Raw genomic sequence first — 21442 nt, 5'->3', positions numbered from 1 at the left:
ATTAACCAAACATGCTACCCAGGTGCCCAACCATCATTTTTATAATAGGGAGGTATTTCAGTAAGTGGGGAAAGTTTAATCATTTGGGAATAAAATAAAGAAATCCTTACTTCAAATCTCACATCAAACCATATTTCCAAAGAGTTAAAGATTAAATAAATATAATAAGTGAAATTATAAAAATATAGGAAGAGAATGCCTTAAACTCTTGGGGTAGGAAAATAGCAATCAGTATATCTAGTGTTCAGACCTAAATACCATTCTCCATTTGAGGGAACCAGGACTGTTTAGAGAAGTTTTGATTCACAGGAAAGTAAAGATATACCTGTAGTGTCTTTTTATGTTCAGAAGTCCTTTAAGAATGATGAGAACAGAGTATGTCAATAGAATACAGAAGCCAGCTCAAAGGAGCTCCCACTGGCCAAATAAGAGAAGATTTGAGCATCAGAATAAATAATGATGGACAATGGATTATAACCCATTTAATAAAGCAGGAAGCCATGAGTACATATTGATACAAATAACTGAATGAATAAATAAGTTATTGAGGAACAAAATATTTACATAGCCACAGAGTCCTTCCCACAAAATATTTATTGACTCCAGTGGGAAAAAATAATTTTATGGTGCAGAAGCCTTGTGGACATAACTTTAATCAAATTAATGTCAGCAGTAATGGACAAATTGAGATCATGTATCATCTGATAATATGCAATGAGAATTCAGCAACACATCTGTGATATTTCTACCAAATATACATAATTTAAGTCTAATCATAAGGAAACATCAGACAAACCCAGATTGGGAACAATCTACCAAATACCTGGCCTGTAATCCTCAAAAGTGTTAAGACCATAAAAGTGAAGAAAGTCTAAGGAACTTCCAAATTGAATAGGACTGAAGAGAGACATAATAACTGAATGTAACATGTGATTCTGAACTGAGTCCTCTGCTCTGAAGAATGATATTGGGACAAGTGGCAAAACTTGAATAGGGTCTGAGATCAGATAGTATTATCAATTTCCAAATTATATCAATACCCTAAGTCAGTTATATTGTTGTTATGTAGGAAAATGTTTATAGGAATCGTAGCCTAAATTATTAAGAAGTGATGGGTCATCTTGTCAGCAACTTATCCTGTAGTGGAACGGGGGAAAAAATGTTTTTCTATATTAACAGCTTTTCTGGAAGTTTGAGATTGTTTCAAGATTTAAAAAATAAACATATGTGAATTTATGTGTGTTAATATCTTTAGTAAATTGAGAATATTTTCATTTTATCTTTAAGTAGGCTCAATGTCTAGCACAGAGCCCAACACAGGGCTTGAACTCATGGCCATGAGATCAAGATCTAAGCCGAGATCAAGAGTCAGATACTTAACCAACTGAACCACATAGGCACCCCAAGAGCATTTTAAAACTGGTAACAAGTTGAGTATCCTAATACAAAACAGACAAAAGATAACAATGAGATGCTCTCAAAAGAAGAAACAAAAATAACTAGTAAGCCTCACTAGTGATCGAAGAAATGCAAACAAAACCGAAGAGATACCATTTTTTCAGCTATCAGATATTTAAAATGATAACACCCTGTGTTAAAGATAGTGTGGATGTCACTTGTGTTAACCTTAGGAGTGTACATTGTTAACATAATTCTAGGAAAGGGTATCAAAAGTTGGAGTATACATTATCATTGTTGCCATCATCCCATTTCTGGGAATTGATCATAAAGAAATAATGATACAAGTTAACAAAGATGTGTGTACAAGAATGATTACCATAATTTGTGTGCATTACTGAAAATCTACAGATAACCTAAGAATTATCAGTATAGATTGGTTGACTAAATCATGTTGCATACACATAATGGAATACCTTGTTTGCAAAGTGAGGAGATAAGAACAAAACAGATTATAAAACAACATAATATATGTAATATATGATGTATATATGTAGAAAATGGTCTGTAAAGATATACATTAATAGCCTTACAGTAATTATCTCTGAGTATTTGAATTGCAGGTGATTTGGCCTTTTTTTTTTTTTTTTTTTTTCCTTTTTCTTTTTATAAACCTTCTTGTGAGACAGCATAGTTTAGATAGGGGCCCTTTGGTTAGACAATGTAGGCTTGAATCCTGACTCTTCCACTTACTAGCTGTATGACATTGTATAAGTTACTTTACTTCTTGGGCCCCCATTATATAGGCTTTAATAGGAGTATTAATAATAGAAACTACTTCTTACAATTATTCAATGAGATAATAAAAATTTACCATTTAGCAAACACTAGCTAATATAGTAAGGGCTTAATGAATTTAGCCTTCCATCATCATCATTATTTCTGCTTCTATGTCTAAAATTTATTCTAATAAACATTTTTATTAATAGATCAATAAAGCTATTTCTCCTTTAGGAATATAACTACATAAGCAAATATTTTTGATCTGGACAATCAACTTTCTTTTTCCCTATCTTATTCTTTCTTTTGAGAAAAATACATTTGGAAATCAATTCCTCCTTAGATATGACTGTGATTGAACAGTAGCCATATTTCCTGTGCCTCCCACACAACTTAGCTCACTCCTGAAAGCTTATTAAAAGACTCAGCAGGGATCCCTGGGTGGCGCAGCGGTTTGGCGCCTGCCTTTGGCCCAGGGCATGATCCTGGAGACCCGGGATCGAATCCCACGTAGGGTCGAATCCCACGTCGGGCTCCCGGTGCATGGAGCCTGCTTCTCTCTCTCTCTCTCTCTCTCTCTCTCTCTGACTATCACAAATAAATAAAAATTAAAAAAAAAAAAAGAAAGACTTGGGTTGTCCACTGAGGCATCTTTTAAAAAATAATAATAAAAAAAAATAAAAGACTCAGCAACAGAATGTTTTTTGGTACTCACTTGGCAGTTCTAGGTGGTACTGTTGTACTAGTCCCATTCCTTCTTACCTCCTTAAGAGTATACCTTGTTCCATGTTGTTATCCCACCTGACTTGCATCCATCCTGCAACTGGAGCATTACTATATTATATTTACAGCATGGGAATTGATAATCATTAACAATTACTGAAAGCCAGTTATCTCTCAGGTATTAACATATTATTTTTGTTATTTTACTTAATCTTTACACAAATCTCATAAAGTTTATAGTATCCCCCATTTTGAACATGAAGAAAGAGATACAATAAGTTTATTTAGTTTATTTAAAGTCACACAGGGACTCAATCTCAAGGGACTCCAAATAGCCAAAACAATCTTGCAAAAGAACAAGGTTGGAAGTATTATACTTCCTGATTTCAAAACATTTTACAAAGCTACGTTAGAGCAGTATGGTTTGGTACTGGCATAAAGGCAGGCATTTAGGCCAATAGAATATAACAGAGGACCCAAAAATAAACCCTTGCATTTTTGGTCAAACAGTCATCAACAGGAGTGCTAAGACCATTCAAGGGGAAAGAGCAGTCTTCAATAAATGGTACTGGGAAAACTGGATCTCTATATGCAAAAGAATGAAGATGGACCATTATCTTATGCCGTATATAAAATTAACTCAGAATGGATTAAAGACCTAACCATAAGACCCAAAATTATGAAAGTTTTAAAAGAAAGTGAGGGGAAAATCTTCATGACATTGAATTTGACAATTATTTCTTGGATATAACACCAAAAGCACAAGCAGAGAAAGCAAAAATAAACAAATGGGACTACTTCAAACTAAAACACTTCTATGCTTCAAAAGATACAATCAGCAGAGTGAAAAGGCAACCTAGGAAATAGTTGGAAATCTTTTATGTCATAAAGAATTAATATGCAAAATACATACAGAACTACAATTCAGCAATAACAAATAGCCTGGTTAGAATCTGGGCAAAGGGCTTGAACAGAAATTTCTTCAAAGATGATATACACATGGCTAACAAGCAACTGAGAAAATACTTACCAGCACTAATCATTAGAGAAATGTAAGTCCAAGCCACAATGATATAATACCTCACACCCATTAGGGTAAATTCTTGAAAAAATATGAAATAGAAAGTGTTGGCAAAGATGTAGAGAAATTAGAACCGTTGTGCCTTAGCGAGATTGTAAAATGGTACAACTGCAATGAAAAATGGTATGGCATTTCTCAAAAAATTGAAAAATAGAACTATATGATTGAGCAATCCCACTTCTGGGTGTATATCTAAAAATATTGAAAGCAGGGTTTCAAAGAGATATTTGCATACCCATGTTCAGAGTAGCATTATTCACAATAGCCAAGGGGTGGAAGCAATCCAAATTTATAGCAATCAATGAATAGTTGCTGATGGGTAGGTAAATGCATTGATGGATGTATCTGCTGGTTGCTTCTGTTTTCTCAGTGGAAGGTTAAAAGCTAAGAATACAGGGGATCCCTGGGTGGTTTGGCGGTTTAGCGCCTGCCTTTGGCCCAGGGTGCGATCCTGGAGTCCCAGGATCGAGTCCCACGTCGGGCTCCTGGCATGGAGACTGCTTCTCCCTCCTCCTGTGTCTCTGCCTCTCTCTCTCTCTCTCTCTCTCTCTCTCTCTGTCTATCATAAATAAATAAATCTTAAAAAAAAAAAGCTAAGAATACAGATGGATAAGGATATTAGATGTTTGTATAAAAAAAAAAAAAAGAAAGTGTAGAAAAGTTATCGAGGAGGGTAAGACTGTGAATAGTGAGATTGCCAGGCAGTCTTAAGGACCTATTGAAGTTTGAGGTCATGAATTTACACTGAGATCAGTCCACGTGGTTGGAGCCATTTGTCCACCACTTTTAGCTGCACTGAGGCAAATGTGGAGTGGGTAGAGAGTTGAATTTAGCTGACTAGTTTTGCTGAGTGAGACAGAACAAGAGAAGAGCAAGGAAGTAGAGACAAGGACTGACCATAGATCAAGGTGATTAAATAATTAAAAGAGTATATCAAGGGGAATGGGTGAAGAAATCGTAGGCAATGGTATAGAGGTCTCTATGTGGTCAAATGATTACATATGGCCTCTAGGTGGAAAGATAGGAAGTGGCAGTTGTGGGGAGGAAAGAGCAGGAAGGGGAATACCAATTATTGATAATGGCAAGGTCTGACCATAGGGTAAGCACCATAAGTAGGTATGATCATAAGGGTAAGCACCATAAGTAGGATGGAGACAAGATCATCAAGAGAGAGGTGATCAAGAAACTGAAAGGCCAGGATATTTGAAAGATAATGATTCAGGGTTGGCTGGATGACAACAATGATGAGTAGTAGGAGACATAATCTAATGACTTGTTTACGTCAGTAAGTAAAGGAAATCAGAGTAATGGTGAAGTGAATACCTTTTCATGAAAGACCATAACCTCTTTCAATAGTATTTCTGTCAGACACTGGATTATTTAGCCTATACATGCAATTCTTATATCCTCATGTTCTTAGTATTTTCCCAGCTGTGGCTCATAGGTCTGTGCTGGTCATTGCTCTCCTTGCATTCCTAGTCTCTGTATGTTCTGCTCTTAGTTGAGTATTCATGGTAACGAGAATCAAACTCAGTGTTATTAGGTGAAAAGCATCAGAAAAAGAAAAATCTGTGACAGCCTTCAGGGTAATAGTAATGGAATTTTTAACTTGAAAATTACTTGTGAATAGACTTCACAGTCTTTATAGTCACATGCAAATTATATGCTAATATAACTTGAGCTCTGCAAACCATTTTACACAATTAGTTGAGACATTTGATATTGTGCCTATTGCCCTATAAGTATATCTCACTATTTGTCATAAATGAATACTTGAAATATATGTGTAAATAGAATTTTGGTAATACAAATCATTTTCTCAATGATTTACATAATAATATCAAAAATACTTCATATTCATTTTAAATTAATCCTAATTGGGAGTGATAAACAGTTTTCCCTAAGTATTTTTATCAAGTAGTTAAATCAATATTTAAATGCACCAGAAGTTCTTATTTTTAAAAACCCAGCAATTAATCATTTTAATGGGAAAAATCAGTCTTAAAAAGAAAAGTCGGATCCCTGGGTGGCGCAGCGGTTTGGCGCCTGCCTTTGGCCCAGGGCGCGATCCTGGAGACCCGGGATCGAATCCCACATCGGGCTCCCGGTGCATGGAGCCTGCTTCTCCCTCTGCCTGTGTCTCTGCCTCTCTCTCTCTGTGACTATCATAAATAAATAAAAATTAAAAAAAAAAAAAGAAAAGAAAAGTCATTGTTGAGTCCTGTAACTTTAAGTCCAAAAGGACAAGAGAGATTATTAATACAGCTCTGTCACATGAGAAAACTTTGAGCCCTGGAACAAACAATTAAATACTTTGCCTCATTATCACACATTTAGCTATAGTTGCTGATACAAATAGACCAGGAACCCAGATCTTGGTAATACTTCCCACTGTGTTATTCTGCTGTCTCGTTTATATACTGTAAATCTACATTTTTCCATCTTGAATTGTCTTTAATGTCATGTACCAAGTTAATACAAGTGAGGCCTATTTGTGAAGGTCTCATAGGTGCAACTAAAAGAAAAATACCATTTTAAAAACTATACACTGGATACTTTGTGTTGAATGGAATCATGTTCAAACCTCATCACAGCCACATTGGTGTATTTGAACCCACAGACTTTTCATTGAATCTGGATCTCACTCTGGGGCTTTATTTTAATTTAGCCTAAAGAGCAGATAAGTTGAATTTTTAGAAAACTTTTTAGGTGCCTCTTCTGTCACTTAATTGTTGTACAGCTTTGAACAAATCACCTAAGTCTCCAAAGGGTCTTAATTTTCTCTACCACAAAATGGAGCTAATGACTCTATTTACCTCACAGGGCTATTGTAATGATCAAATGTGGGAGAGATGCAAAACATTTTTGAGTATTTACTACGTCAGACACTTTACCAGTAGATAAAATTAAAATGAAGTAGTTTTGTTAAAAAAAAAAAAATCTATGAGAGTTTATTACCTATGATTAAAATTTTCACTTATAGACTAGTTATTTCATATATATAATTTTATTTTTATCATTTATGTTTTCACAAGTGAAATCTCATCTTTTGTTACCCAAGATTTTGTTGATTTTACATTTACATTTATTCTTTGATCACACTGAGACTTTTGTTCATTGTTTGAGAAACTACAAGGTAATAGACTGGTATTTATTAATTGCTTGATTTCCTTTCTAGGTATACTACAACTATATCTACACTTACAGCAGATTTACTAGACTATAGCAGATATACTATAACAGATTTTTTTAATCTTTTTAAGAAAGATTAATTTATTCATTTGAGAGAAAAAGAATGCCAGCTCAGGGAGGAACATAGAGAGAGGGATAAGCTGGCTTTGCACTGAGTGCGGAACCCAACGCGGGGCTCGATATCATGACCCTACCCAAAATCAAGAATCGGAAGCTCAATGGACTGAACCACCCAGGTGCCCCTTTTTTTATCTTTCTTAATGAGACTGACAAAAATTACTTTTCACAGAAAAAACAGTGCTATTTGTTGATAGAAATTGAAGCTCTCTGATGTAAATATCTATCAGACCTCCTGCTGAAAATTGGGTAGGGGAGATACTGATAGATCCAAAAGTCTCATTTTTTTCTGTCAGTTTTTTTTAAATGTTGAACTTGATTATCAGAATATAGATTTAGGGGTGCCTGGGTGGTTCATTTGGTGAAGTGCCTGCCTCGATCTCACCTCAAGTCTTGATCTAGCCCACAGGGCTTCATGTTGTCCATGGAACCTACTTAAAAAAAAAAAAAATATATATATATATATATATATATATATATGTAATATATATATTACATTTTGTGTCATTAGACCTCTTTTACTTATGTTTAATATTAATATAAAGAAATAAGTTATTCTTAGAAAACATGGTAATATAGCAGATATAGAACAACTCTTTCTTGACAGAAAAAAATTTAAATACTTGATATTTTAAAGGTAAAATTTGAAATTCTAATAATTGTTTTCACATTCTTTGTACTGTTATAGTTTTAAAGACAAATTGTGGAATCTCAAGTTAGATCATTTTACTATAAAAGTTGTTGAAAACTAAGAAAATCAAGGTAAAATAGTATATATGATTTGAAATGTGCTGCCTTTGGAGCATATTTTAAATACTTTGATAACCTTTGTTCATTGCTTGGAAACATTAATAAGGAGGACAGTGTCATATTTGTAACTAGATTTCCTTCTGCCTCCTTATAAATTTCCTGATTTATAAGTTACTATGCTGCTGAACAGCAACAAAAAAAGACAACAGCCTCAGAATTAAAGGGATTTAATTTTTTTTTAATTTAGATGACAACAGAAGGTATTTTTATCAGTAAAAGAGTTTTATAAGTATTGCTGGCAAAAACTATCTCATAAAATTAATAGTATTTTAACAGCAATATCATATAAAGTAATTTAGTTTTAAATGCTGTAATCCCATGTGTCATAAATGAATATTATCAATTTATATACCTGAATGTATTGCTTTTTTCCCGTTTAATTTGGTATCAATACATTTATTGTCCTAGAAATCTAATTAGTTTGAAGTTTATTACTTGTAAAGTTCTAAGCAATGCTGGTGACTAGATTGTTTTATGTCAGTGTTAAATAAAGAAAGAGGGGGCCCCTGGGTGACTCAGTGGTTGAGCTTCTGCCATGGGCCCAGGGTGTGATCCTGGGTCCGGGGGACCAAGTCCTGCATCAGCCTCCCTTCGAGGAGCCTGCTTCTCCCTCTGCTTATGTCTCTGCCTCTCTCTGTGTCTCTCATTAATAAATAAATAAAATCTTTAAAAAAATAAGGAAAGAGAGTAAGATATATTGGCTTTATGTCTCTATTTTAGTTCTACTATCAAACTTCTCCACCATCTTTGAAGAGAATCTTAGCTCTAATGTAGTTACCTTAACAGACTGGAAGAATATGAAATAATCGATTGTATTGATTGAGTAATTGCAATGAAAAACTCAGAAGTAATTTATGTATGTGGTATCTAGTAATGTACCTCAGATAGCAAATTTACTACCATGTGCTTAAGGCAAATTTTATTGAACAATTTGGGGCAGAAGGAAAAATGCTTGAGAAACTTTTTGTAATATATGAAATAATGTCTTGAGTAGATTCATTATTGGTGGATTAGAATGAATGGATATATTCATGATCCACCCTCCTTTAACCCATCCTGACATTCATCAAATGGCTGGCTGAAATTCATTTCATAATCTGGGACCTTGGAGCAGATTTACCCCTTGTGCAAATCTAATTGACCCAAATAGGAATTGAAAAACGTGCATTCAAACAGCAGTACCGCCTTCTGAAAGTTGAGCCAGCAGGGACAAAATATGTTACTTATTTATTTGTATATATTTATGTGTTTATGTATATTTATATATTCATATATTTATGAAAGAGTTATTCAGTGCCATTATGGAATATCATTTTTTATAGACACATTTCTTCACTCATTAAACTGGAAAAATGTGTCCGTGTAATCCAGAGTACCCTCACTGAAAACAGAGAAGTAACTATATGAGATAACCATACTGCCAAAGCCTTTAATTGGAGTCATATTTGTTTTGTACATAACAACATTCCTTTCTCTTGGTTTTCCTTTTTGTTTTTGTTAGGTATTTTGGGGCTAGCTCTGGCTGTTAAACAAAACATTTACAGAGATATGCAACAGGCTGAACAACCTACTATTGTTTTTGCACACTAAGTAGTCTTCTACTTTTCTAACTTGTTCTGTTCTTTAATGTTGCATGTGTGCTTCAAGTTATATTTCATTTTTTTTCTTTAGGGCATTTATTCTGCATATGTGGTTGCTTTATTTGGGATCACAGTAAAGCAAACACCTGTATTTTTAAGGACACCCACAGCTTTAACAGCATCAGTCACTAAAATGTCTATGAAATAACTATGCTCCAGAACCTCATTATCATAACAATTAATGTTTAGCCATGGCACGCAAGCAGTGCGTTATCAAGAATATTAAACTCAGTCAGTGTTAAACCAGATGTTCTTCACAGTTACTAAATTTCTTGAGATGTTTCATAACATTTGTAAAAACATTTTTTAATTAAGCTCTACACCTAACATGAGGCTTGAACTCATGCCCCCATTATCATCAATCTCATACTGTACCAAATAAGCCTGCCAGCATCCCTACTTTTGTAAAATATTTTTAAATAGTAATATTAATACTAATATTCATGTGAGAAATAATTTATCTTCTTGAATTCATATATATATTATTTTCATTTTAAAAACAAAGGAGATTATACTCGTCTTTGTATGCCTTAAAAGATCAAAATTTTAAATTACCATTATTTTAGCAGTTTGTTCTAAGAAAATTAAAACTTTTCAGATGAGCTTAGGTGATCAAGACATTGATTCAGGTGTACTTGGCATAGAAGTTCATTAACTCTATGTTAATTATCTATGATTACTACTGAAAAGCTATAGTGGCTTCATCTTGTAGGTTGCTTCATTAAATCATTAATTTTCTAGGAGGTAACTAAGCTTGACATAATTAAGCCATCTCAGTCTCCATAGATTTTTATCTTCCCATGATATCAAGAACACTGAGCTAGTGAATAGAAGGCATTGTAACTTATTTCCTCGATGTATTGACTTTACATTTTTAAATTATACTATTTTGGTTCATTGTATATTATATTTAGATAATCTCATAAATTTTAACTATTTCCTTACTGTTATAGCTTAGATTTTGAATTTCCTGTATAATAAGCCCATTTATATATTTGAACCACTTCTTACCCACAGTTCTTTGACCCATGGCTACATAAAGCTGCTTCAGTTTATCCAGAACGTCATATATGAGGAAGGATTTGATGGATCCAATCCCCAGGTATTGAGTACCTTCAAAGCCTTTTATAATCATTTATGTAATGTTGTTTTTAAACTCTCTAGAGGTAAACCCAGAAGGTTTTAGAATAATCAATAGTGAACAAGCTGTTTCCAAGCACAGAAGATGTAAATGAGCAGAACACAGGCAACCTTACTTTAATTGTTAATGTGTATTTAAAGTTTTAGCCAAGTTCTCATTGGATACACAGATGTATATGTACATTCTGACATAAATTAATTTTAAATACATATTTGTAGCAATTGGAATTAATAAATAGCCACATTTTGAAAATTACTCTTTAATAGTCAAGACTTGGGCAACCCGGGTGGCTCAGGGGTTTAGCCCCGCCTTCAGCCCAGGGTGCGATCCTGGAGACCCGGGATCGAGTGCCATGTCGGGCTCCCTGCATGGAACCTGCTTCTCCCTCTGCCTGTGTCTCTGCCTCTCTCTCTCTCTCTCTCTCTCTCTGTGTGTGTGTCTCATGCATAAATAAATAAAATCTTTTAAATAAATAGTCAAGACTTACACTTTCATATCTAAATTTATTATATTTGTCAACCAGTCCATAATTGAATTACCTTAAGAGTAAGAATTATTTTAAGATTTTATTTCTTATTATATCATGCTTTGAGTTGTCTCAAAAATGCATAAAAATGCATTTTATTTGCTGTGTTAAAATATTTGATATCTTAATTATTTCTCTGTAGCTCTATTTTTAAAAATGGAAGTTTTAAAATTCCCACTATTAAAGATTCCAAATTCGTACTATTAAAGCTGTTCCGGTTAGTTTACCTTAAAATGAGAGAAATTTCATTTCTAGATATCATGCCTTTCAGAAATCTTTCTCAGTGATTTTAATTGCTATAGCTGCTAGAGACATTCAGTTCATTATTATTATTTTAGCACAATTATTTCCAGAGCACCATTATTTTTATTGAAGAAAGCAAAGAATCCCAAAGACTTATTTTTGGCATTATCAATTGCATTTGCTCTAAATCCATTAATTTTAAGTATTCTTATAAACTTTACTGCTATAGTTAGTGTTTTTTCCACAGCACGATAATTTTTAAATTTTTTTGATCATTTTTTTGATCATCATTAGCAAGTTGAAAATACTTATGTGTGTGGTGAAGCATACACATTTATTTATAGATGGCTCTTCATGTATGTTACAATTTTTGATATGGTCCTTGGTTTTTAATACAATTTTATTTTGTTCATTGTTGCTCCATTTTTGGTCCTAGCTAAGATTTATGGGCACTGTGTCCTCCCTGTGTCTGGAGAGGTAAATTGGTCCCTGACAGACACCTCTCCCCACTCGCTGTGGTTACTATGGAAACAGGCATGTCATAACAGTTCCTATGATACAGTGTGCAGAGCTGCTGTTCTTACAGAATGATGGCATATCTTCTAAGAGCAAGAAATTTTATGAAATGCAAAAAAGCAAAGGCAATAGCATAAAGATACACACATACTTACATATATATGCATATACGCACATATATGTACACACATCCATCTAAAGGACCCTTGATCAGTAAGCTATTATTGGGAGGGAATAAAATATTTGTTTTCTTAGTTGTTTGAGTATGAAAAAACACCATTTCAGTAAATAGTATTTTATTTTATGAAAGTTGATTCAACAAACTGAACTTGTCTCTCTGAACCAGAGGTTCTACAACTATTAACTCTGAGATTAAACAGAGTTGAGGTAGATATTTACAAGGTGAATACCAAGAATGCTAATAAAATTTACCACGTGCTAGCAAGTTATCATAAAATATATTTCCTATTTTATTGGAACTAAAACATAAGGTTTATGTTACATTTTTATGTTAATAATATCCATATTGTTTTATTATAGAATGTATCATTTGCTAAATTACCTCATTTACACCTCTATCTCAGAAACTTTATTTTATATTTTTAGAAGGGAGATAGGTTCTTTATATTTGTTTTTATTGGTGTTCAAATTGCCAACATATAGAATAACACCCAGTGCTCATCCCATCAAGTGCCCCACTCCGTGCCCATCCCCTAGTCACCCCCATCCCCCACCCACCTCCCTATCTCAGAAACTTTAGATGAGTTCAAGAAGCCACAAAAAATGCATCTCTGAAGCACTACTTCAAAGAATATTATTCCTGAGCCAAAATAATGTTCTGATACTGAAATGAATCCTTCTTTTTAAAAGGAAATTTTCATCTTGCTTTCTCTGTCACTACATTTTCAAATAAACTTACATTTTCAAATAACCTAATTTAGTTTATTTGAAGTAGGCTATAAGGAATTGAGTGTTATATGCTAGTATATAATACTAGGTTTTTATATATATTTATATATATTTATACACTTAATTTATTTATATATTTTAATATATTCATATATATAAATACAAGGTAATTATATACTACCATATATAATTGGTAAAACCAAAAAACCTTGGTAGTAAGTAGTATATAGCTCATCTATAAAGATATTTGGAGTGGAGACATTTACAAATTGCTGTCACAATTTCATTTAAGTTATAATTTTTAAGTAAGAATGTGCAGTAAAAACAAAATTTGAACACTGATTTTACTTAGAATACCAGATTAAATATTTTAGATGCTCTCATAGAAATAAATTAAACTATTTATTATTCAGCTTTCAACTAGAATTTATCTTTTTAATTTTATTATGCCTTACAATGTGCTCCATTATTATATGGCATAGCAAAGGAATTAGATGTCTAAAATTACACAGGTAATCTGTAATTCGGCCTTTGTTTTTGTAATTACTATCATTTAAAATATATATATATAAATGTATACCCTATGTTGAAGTATTATGCTCAGTTATGTTCTGATACGCTGAGTACCTACCTCACTTACATATCTTATCGTTCATTCTTTGGCTTAATATTTTTATCTTAATCTTCAGATATGACAATGTTTCTGTCAAAGTTGCCAAACCTCTGTAGTTCTCCAGCTTCTGGACCTAACAGCATTTTTGTTATAAACTTTTAGCACGTGTTCTTTGATTATAATAGTTGGTATAATAGTGACTGGGTTAAAATATACAACTGACCTTTAATTTCTGAAATGTTGACAGGGGAAACAATATAATACTTCTCTCCCTCTACCTTCAGGTTTTGTTCTACTACCTATATTTTGGGGGAAAGTTTCTCTCCCTTTGTCTAGATTGCTCTTTGTTTTGAGAATCTAATTTAAGCTCAATTTATGAGAAAACAAGTTTAGGGATGACAAAATGAAACTTAATTGTGCTATTTTACTTAAATTCTGAGGCTCTAAGTAATACAGTATGAGGGATAACCTACCTATTTACAGACATTTTACATGATTTCATCAAAAACTTATTTAAATTTCTAACACATGCCATGGTACATATTATTACTTCATTTCATTCAAGTAATGCAAAAAGAAAGAAGAAAACAACTTTTATGAACTGCCAAGGATTGTTAACATATATCTTAATGTGATTGACTATTATAAACTTAATACAAACAGAAAAGAAAACTGGACGGGCTGCCTTAATGGTATGTTTCAGATCCTTGGAGTCAGGAAGGTTTTTTTTAATGTGCTTAAACTAAATTCCTTTTTCTGTAATCTCATTTTAATAGCTTTATCCAACCTGTTGTGTCCCTTTTTATATTTGAAGGATTGTATGGTCTCATAGAACAATATTCTGTTCTATTCTTTTTATTGTAAAGATGAGAAAACAAATGCCTAAGTAGTGTACGTGTCTTGCCCAGAACCATGTCTTAGTTGCACAGTTCAGGCTGTGAATATCTGTCTTACCCATCTTACTACTTATTGTACCTTTTTGTTTTTCCTCTTCTAACATTTCAGCGTTTTATTCATTTTCCCTACTTTTCTTTGTTGATTAGTTCTCAAAAATACACAAACTCAACTTTTATCTGTAATATCAAGGAGACAGTGGTTGGTTAATAAATTGTAGTAGTTAAATAAATTTTATTAGTTTTATTATAGCAATAACAAGTGATATAGGATCTGGCTTCATCAGAAATCACACTCAGAAATGGCACATGTTCCAAATTTTTGCTTTAAGAGAAAAAAACTTACTTTTCCCATTAGAATTGTAATAATAATTTTTCAATTATTCCCATATACCAGGTTTTGCTAATTTCTCCTCCTTTGCCCAGAAAATTTTGCCAGATTACTAAAGAAAGTGTTTATAAAACATTTGTTTCATTAGAATAACCCAAACAGTAAAATTTTTTATAAATACATTTATGGCAAACACTTATTGATAATCATCCTAGGTTTTATTCAATGGTTTTTAAATGTTCTTTTCCCAGGAAATGTCAGTCACTATTATGACCTTAATCTCAGTAGACTTGACTTCTAAATATTCACTTGTTCAATTTTATGAAAAGTATTAAACTTAAATTATTTTGTAAAAATAGCTTCAAGAAGAGTAAGTAAAGACATATGTAGAGCGTAAAACCAAAACACACATTTTAAACTTCTTTCAAATAAAGTATCAGGCATTGAACACAATAGCATTAAAAGAGAAATATTGAGCAAATTATAGTTTATTGAAAGACTTGTGGAATCTTGTAATACTGAATATGGCTTGTAAGCATTCTGGTTTAGATGTTCTTTATTGCTAACTGATTTTTTATATATTATTTCAGGTGCCCCAAACATAATTATTAGCGTAGTCACTCTTAAAATATAGAAGCTTGAGGCTTTTGATATTCTTCAGATTTTCCAAAAGTAAGAAAAAAAATCAGTTGTTTTTAATACTCCTGTAATAATGAAGATTTCCTTTATATTGCCTTATACTAACTACAGATAAAGGTTTTTACCACCTCTACTGACATTATCTTCCTAATCTTTTATAAATTTAAAAACTGGCAAAGAGAAGTGAAAGAGGTATCCTGTTGGTTAACCGAAGCTAATATGTTTGCCTCCTTCCCACTTTCCTTTAGAAAAAACAGAAAAACATTTTAAGAATAGGAATCCAGAATCTTGGATCACCTTTATGGGGAGATGACATTTGCTGTACAGAAAACTGTGACAACAGCCACAGCCTTACAAAGTTCCTGTATGTTCTCCGTGGTCTTCTACGAACCTCTCTTTCAGCCTGTATCATAACAATGCCAACACATCTTATCCAAGTAAGAACCTTTCTTTCCTCTAACAAGTGCAACATAATGAAGAGCAATACATAAATGCTTTGTGAGTCTGAGTCTAATAAATTATTTTCGTAAGCCACTTAAGTAAAACAGATTTCAGAAATGCTAGGGAGGAAAATGTCTTTTACTTTAGATTGTTAAATTGTTGTGTATTTATGGTTTTAATATACAGTGAGTATGTGGTTAAGTCCATTTTTAATAATGTTATTATTTTTTCTTTGATTTCTTGTAAACATAGTATTGTGTCATGAGGTTGATTTTTACTGATTTTTTTTCAATAATCATAGAGCTGATCTGGACATAGATCTTGAAGGAATATTTATATACCTATTTTTATAGCAACATTATTTATAATAGCTAAAATGTGGAAGGAATCTAGGTATCAATTATCAGACAAATTGATAAGCAAGATGTAGACTAAATTACAGTGGAGTATTATTCAACCTTGAAAAGGAAGGAAATTCTGATATATGCATCAACACTGATGAATCTTGAGGACATTATCCTAAAAGAAATAAGTCAATCACAAAAAGACAAATACAGTGACTCCATTTACATGGGGTACTTATAGGAGTAAAAAATCATGGAGACCAACAGTAGCATGGTGTTTGCCATAGAGACCAACAGTAGCATGGTGTTTCCTTGTCTAGGGGGACAAGGAAATGGCAATTTATTTCTTAATAGATACAGAGTTTTAGTTCTACAAAATGAAGGCAGATCTGGAAATTGTTAGTGGTGATGGTAGCACATTATGAATGTATTTAATATCACTGAACTGTATACTTAAAAATGGTTAAAATCATAAATTTTATGTTATATATCTTTTTCTATGTTTAAAATTTTGAAGGAAAAGATAAAAAAACTGATCTGGATTCAAAATTTTGAAGGAAAAAATAAAAAAAAATACTGATCTGGACAAGTCCCCTTCTTCTTTGTTTCTGTGTATAAACCTTCTGAAGCTAGAATCTCAGGAAAGGAGCTCAGTCCTCCCAGATATAAAAAGAGGGATCTTTACAAGATTTTCCTTAACGGCTCAAAAATTCCTTTTCTTAAGAGTAATAAAGAGGCTGGGGTGCCTGGCTGGCTCAATCGGAAGGAAGAGCATGCAACTCTTGATTCAGGGTCATTAGTCTCTACACCCGATGTGTAGAGATTACTTAAATAAATAAAACTTTTTTAAAAAATTATTTTATCTTTTTTTATTTCATTTTTTTCCCCTTAAGAGAGAGAGAGCGTGGAGGAGGGACATGGAGGAGAAAGGAAGAGGGAGAGAGAATCCTACGCAGGCTCCATGCTCAGCTCAGAGCCCAACACGGGGCTCAACCTCATAACGCTAAGACCATGATCAAGCCAAAATCGAGTCGAATGCTCAACCAACTGTGCCACCTAGGTGCCCTTCCCAGTTTTTTTTTTTTAAATATTCAAGAGCCAAGTTTGAGACAGTTTTCCATCATTATTATTGTTGTATAGGTAATAGAGAAACTCACAACCCTGAATTGACATTATGAGTTGCATGCTGTCCAAATTCAGCCAGCCAGGCACCTCTCATATCAATATTTCTTAAATCCAAATATTTCCCTTTCAACAAATTGGGGAGAAAAAAATCTGCATTTCTTATCAATTTAATTACTGAAGCTGTGTTTTATTATCATATATTTTTCCACGGTATTATATATATTTCTGTAACAAACTCAATACTAAAAATAATATAATGAAAAATCAGCTGCAGTGAATGGAATGTGAAAGCCAAAATAAACTAAATCACTGAAACCATCTTTTCCAAATGTATATACTAAAACAACAATGATTTGAAATGACATTTATTGCATAACAAGTTTGAATTTTGTTTTCCTTTATTTCTCTAGGAAATCATAATAATAACAATAATGATAGCTACTAACAAATATAAAACACTTAAAGTCAGGATCTAACAGTTCTTATAAAATTTTATGTAACTATGTTATGATCTCCATTTTATACATAGGAAAACTGACATACAGAAAAAATTAAGAAACTAGATCATTGTTCAGTACTTGAGAAACCATGATTTGAACCCAGAGAATTGGATTCCAGAACCGCATATTAGAATATATAACAGAGTTTCATTCTGAAACTCATTCAAAGCTGGTAAATCTCATGTCTTTTATATTAGATCTAGAAATGACATGGGGCTCATCTGAGCTAGGGGGGGGTCTGTGCAAACTCTACATTTAAATGCATTCACAGAAATAATGAGATATAAATGAAATTTGGAGATCGCCAAGGAGATCAAAAAATGCCATTTTAAGGTACTGTATTTAAATATATTGTAGAATGGTTAAAGCTGAGACTTTGAGGGCTTTGAAGTTTGTGAAACATGAATCCTTGAGCTTTCCTTCAATGCACAGGAAAAGGTTCATATTTTCCTTTAAGAAAAAGTCACTGTTTTAAGTGACTAAAAATTTTAAGGTAGTCTGATGTGGCACTATATTCCCTCTGCACAAGTGGAAGAGGAGTGTAATTGACAGCATACCCCCATACATTGTCAGTGACTTGTGCTTTTGAGCTTTCTGAGGGTTACCATAGCAACTTCCTGCTGTTCAAGTTAACATTGCTCTTTAATAATTACCAGCATTTAGCAAAATAAAAATTAGATCTTAATCAGAAAAAAATTTTTGACTTTTCACATCAAGATTTCTTTTTTGTTTTTCTCAAGTAAACACTTCCCCAATATGGGGCTCAAACTCACAACCCTGAATTGATATCACAAGTTGCATGCTGTCCAAATTGAGCCAGCCAGGCACCTCTCATATCAATATTTCTTAAATCCAAATATTTCCCTTGTAACAAATTAGGGAGAAAAATCTATATTTCTTATAAATTTAGTTATTGAAGCTGTTTTTTATTATTTTATTCATTCATTCATTTCTTCTACACTGTTTTTGGGTGACTGGTAGTGCTGTAGTCCACTTCATATATCAGTGGAAATTTTAAGATGAATGAGAGGTACTGATTCCTACCAGTACTACTCTCTAGTTCTCTAGTGGGAAGGTAAACATTAAAAACTTGTGTTACGGGCAGCTCGGGTGGCTCAGCGGTTTAGCGCTGCCTTCAGCCCAGGGCCTGATCCTGGAGACCTGGGATCGAGTCCCACGTAGGGCTCCCAGCATGGAGCCTGCTTCTCCCTCTGCCTGTGTCTCTGCCTCTGGCTCTTTCTGTGTCTCTCATGAATAAATAAATAAAATCTTAAAAAAAAAAAAAAAAACTTGTGTTACAATCTGAAAATGAAGGTAAGGAAACAGTTGCATTCATAATAGCACCAAAAAGAATAAAATACTTAGGAATAATTTTAACAAGGAAAATGTAAAACTTACACTCTGAAAATTACAAAACATTGTTGAAAGAAATTTTCAATACCTAAATGAATAAAAAACTTCCCACGTTCATGGGTCAGAAGGTTCAGAATTAATATGATCAGTCTCCAAACTGATCTACAGATCTGACACACTCCCTATCAGAATTCCAGCTGACATTTTTGTAGAAATCTGTTAGGCTGATTATAAAACCGCTATGGAATTTCAGAGGACTTAGAATAGCCAAAATCATCCTAAGAAGGAATAAAGTAGGTCTCGTATTTCTCAATTGCAAAAGTTATTATCAAATAATGGTTAAAGACAGTATAGTACTATCATAAGAATAGTCATATAAATCAATGGAATGGAATTAAGAATCCAGAAACAAATCCGTATTTGTATGGTCAACTGATTTCAACAAGGTTGCCAAAACTATTCAGTAAGAAAAGAATCATCTTTTTCAACAAATGGAATGGGACAATTAGATAGGCATATGCCAAGGAATGTAGTTGATCTATAACCCCACAGCATGTACAAAAATTAACAAATGGATCAAAGACCTAAAATGTTAGAGCTACAAAATATAGAACTCTAAGAAAAAAAACTTGGGGAAAAACTTCATAACTTTAGATTTGGCAAAGGATTCTTAGATATGGCACCAAAAGCACAAACGATGAAAAAAAAAATAGACAAATGAGACCCCATCAAACTTAGAAACTTTGTTTCTTTAAAGTAGGTTCCACACTTACTGTGGGGCTTGAACTCATGACCCTGAGATGATGAGTCCCATACTCTACCAAAAGAGCCAGCCAAGCACCTCAAAATGAAAAACTTTTATGTTCAAAGGATGGATACCATCAAGAAATCGTTACAGATAGCCCACCTACAGATAGGTGAAAATATTTACAAGTCATATATCTGATTAGAGATTTGTATCTATAACACACAAAGAATGCTTTCAACTAAATAATAAAAAGACAACTCAAGGGTGGCTTAGTGGTTGGTCGTCTGCCTTTGCCCCAAGACATGATCCTGGGATCCAAGGTCCAGTCCTGCATCAGGCTTCTTGCAGGGAGCCTGCTTCTCCCTCCCTCCCTGTGTCTCTGCCTCTCTCTCTCTCTCTCTCTCTCTCTCTCTCTCTGTGTCTCTCATGAATAAATAAATAAAATCTTAAAAACAAAAAAGACAACTCAGTTAAAAAAAAAAAGGGATAGAAATTTGAATATACATTTTTCCAAGGAAGACAGAAAAATGGCCAATTAGCACATGAAAGGTGCTCAACATAATCATCGAAAATGCTAATCACAATTACAATGAGACACCACTTCACACTCTAGGATGGGTAAAATAGAACCTCAGGTAGCCGTAAGTGTTGGCAAGATGAAGAAATTGGAACCATTGTACCCTGCTGGTGGGAATGTTAAAGGGTATGGGTGCTTTGGAAATAGTCTGCACTTTTCAGTGATTCGACGTAGAGTTACCATATGACCCAGCAATTCCATTCATTAGTATATATCAAGAAAAATGAGACCATATGTCCAAATAGAAACTTGTGCATGAATGTTTAGAGCACCATTATTCCTAAGAGCCAAAAGATAGAAACAGACTAAATTTCTAATAACTGATACCTAGATAAGCAAATGTGGTATATCTATCTATACAATGAAATAACATTTGGGTCTAAAGGAATAAAGTACTAATACTTGTTGTTAGATGGATGAACCTTAAAAAGATTATGACAAGTAAAAGAAGTCATCACACAAAAATATATACTATATGATTTCATTAATATGAAGGTCCTGAATAAGTAAATCTATAGAGTCAGAAAATAAATAGTGTTACCTAGGACTTGGAGTGTAGGGAGACAAGGAGACCTTAAGTATGTGGAGGGGTGATTTGTAAAAAGATTTAAGGTTTTTGTTTTTTTTTTAAGGTGGAGAAAATGTTATAAAATTGCCTTGAGTGATGGTTACACATATCTGTGAATACTAAAAAAGCACTGATTGTATACTTTAAATGAGTGAATTGTATGGTATGTGAACTTTATCACTAAAGCTGCTGATAAAAAAAAAAGATAAGTTACAAAATAGTTGGTAAATCTGA

The 21442-nt window shown here is 33.2% G+C and overlaps 1 protein-coding gene across 5 annotated transcripts in view; it reads left to right on the top strand.

Moving 5' to 3' along the window:
- The window catches only part of ELP4 (elongator acetyltransferase complex subunit 4), a 253984-nt gene that overhangs the window by 78347 nt on the left and 154195 nt on the right, over window positions 1–21442 (top strand). For 4 of the 5 annotated variants that reach the window (XR_007403636.1, XR_007403635.1, XM_025452358.3 and 1 more), the window contains exons 6-7: window positions 10759–10846; window positions 15801–15989. Coding sequence is in view for 3 of the 5 variants with exons in the window: in XM_025452358.3 (XP_025308143.1) it covers window positions 10759–10846; window positions 15801–15989 (277 nt within the window). In the remaining 2 variants the exon portion in view is untranslated. The remainder of the gene's footprint in view (window positions 1–10758; window positions 10847–15800; window positions 15990–21442) is intronic. The other variant, XM_025452359.3, reaches the window with a different exon arrangement.

The sequence above is a fragment of the Canis lupus genome, chromosome 18 (genome assembly GCF_003254725.2).
Source record: "Canis lupus dingo isolate Sandy chromosome 18, ASM325472v2, whole genome shotgun sequence".
Classification (NCBI taxonomy): domain Eukaryota; kingdom Metazoa; phylum Chordata; class Mammalia; order Carnivora; family Canidae; genus Canis; species Canis lupus.
The sequence above is the reverse complement of the archived record's forward strand: the minus strand, read 5'-3'. Positions and strand labels throughout refer to the sequence as shown.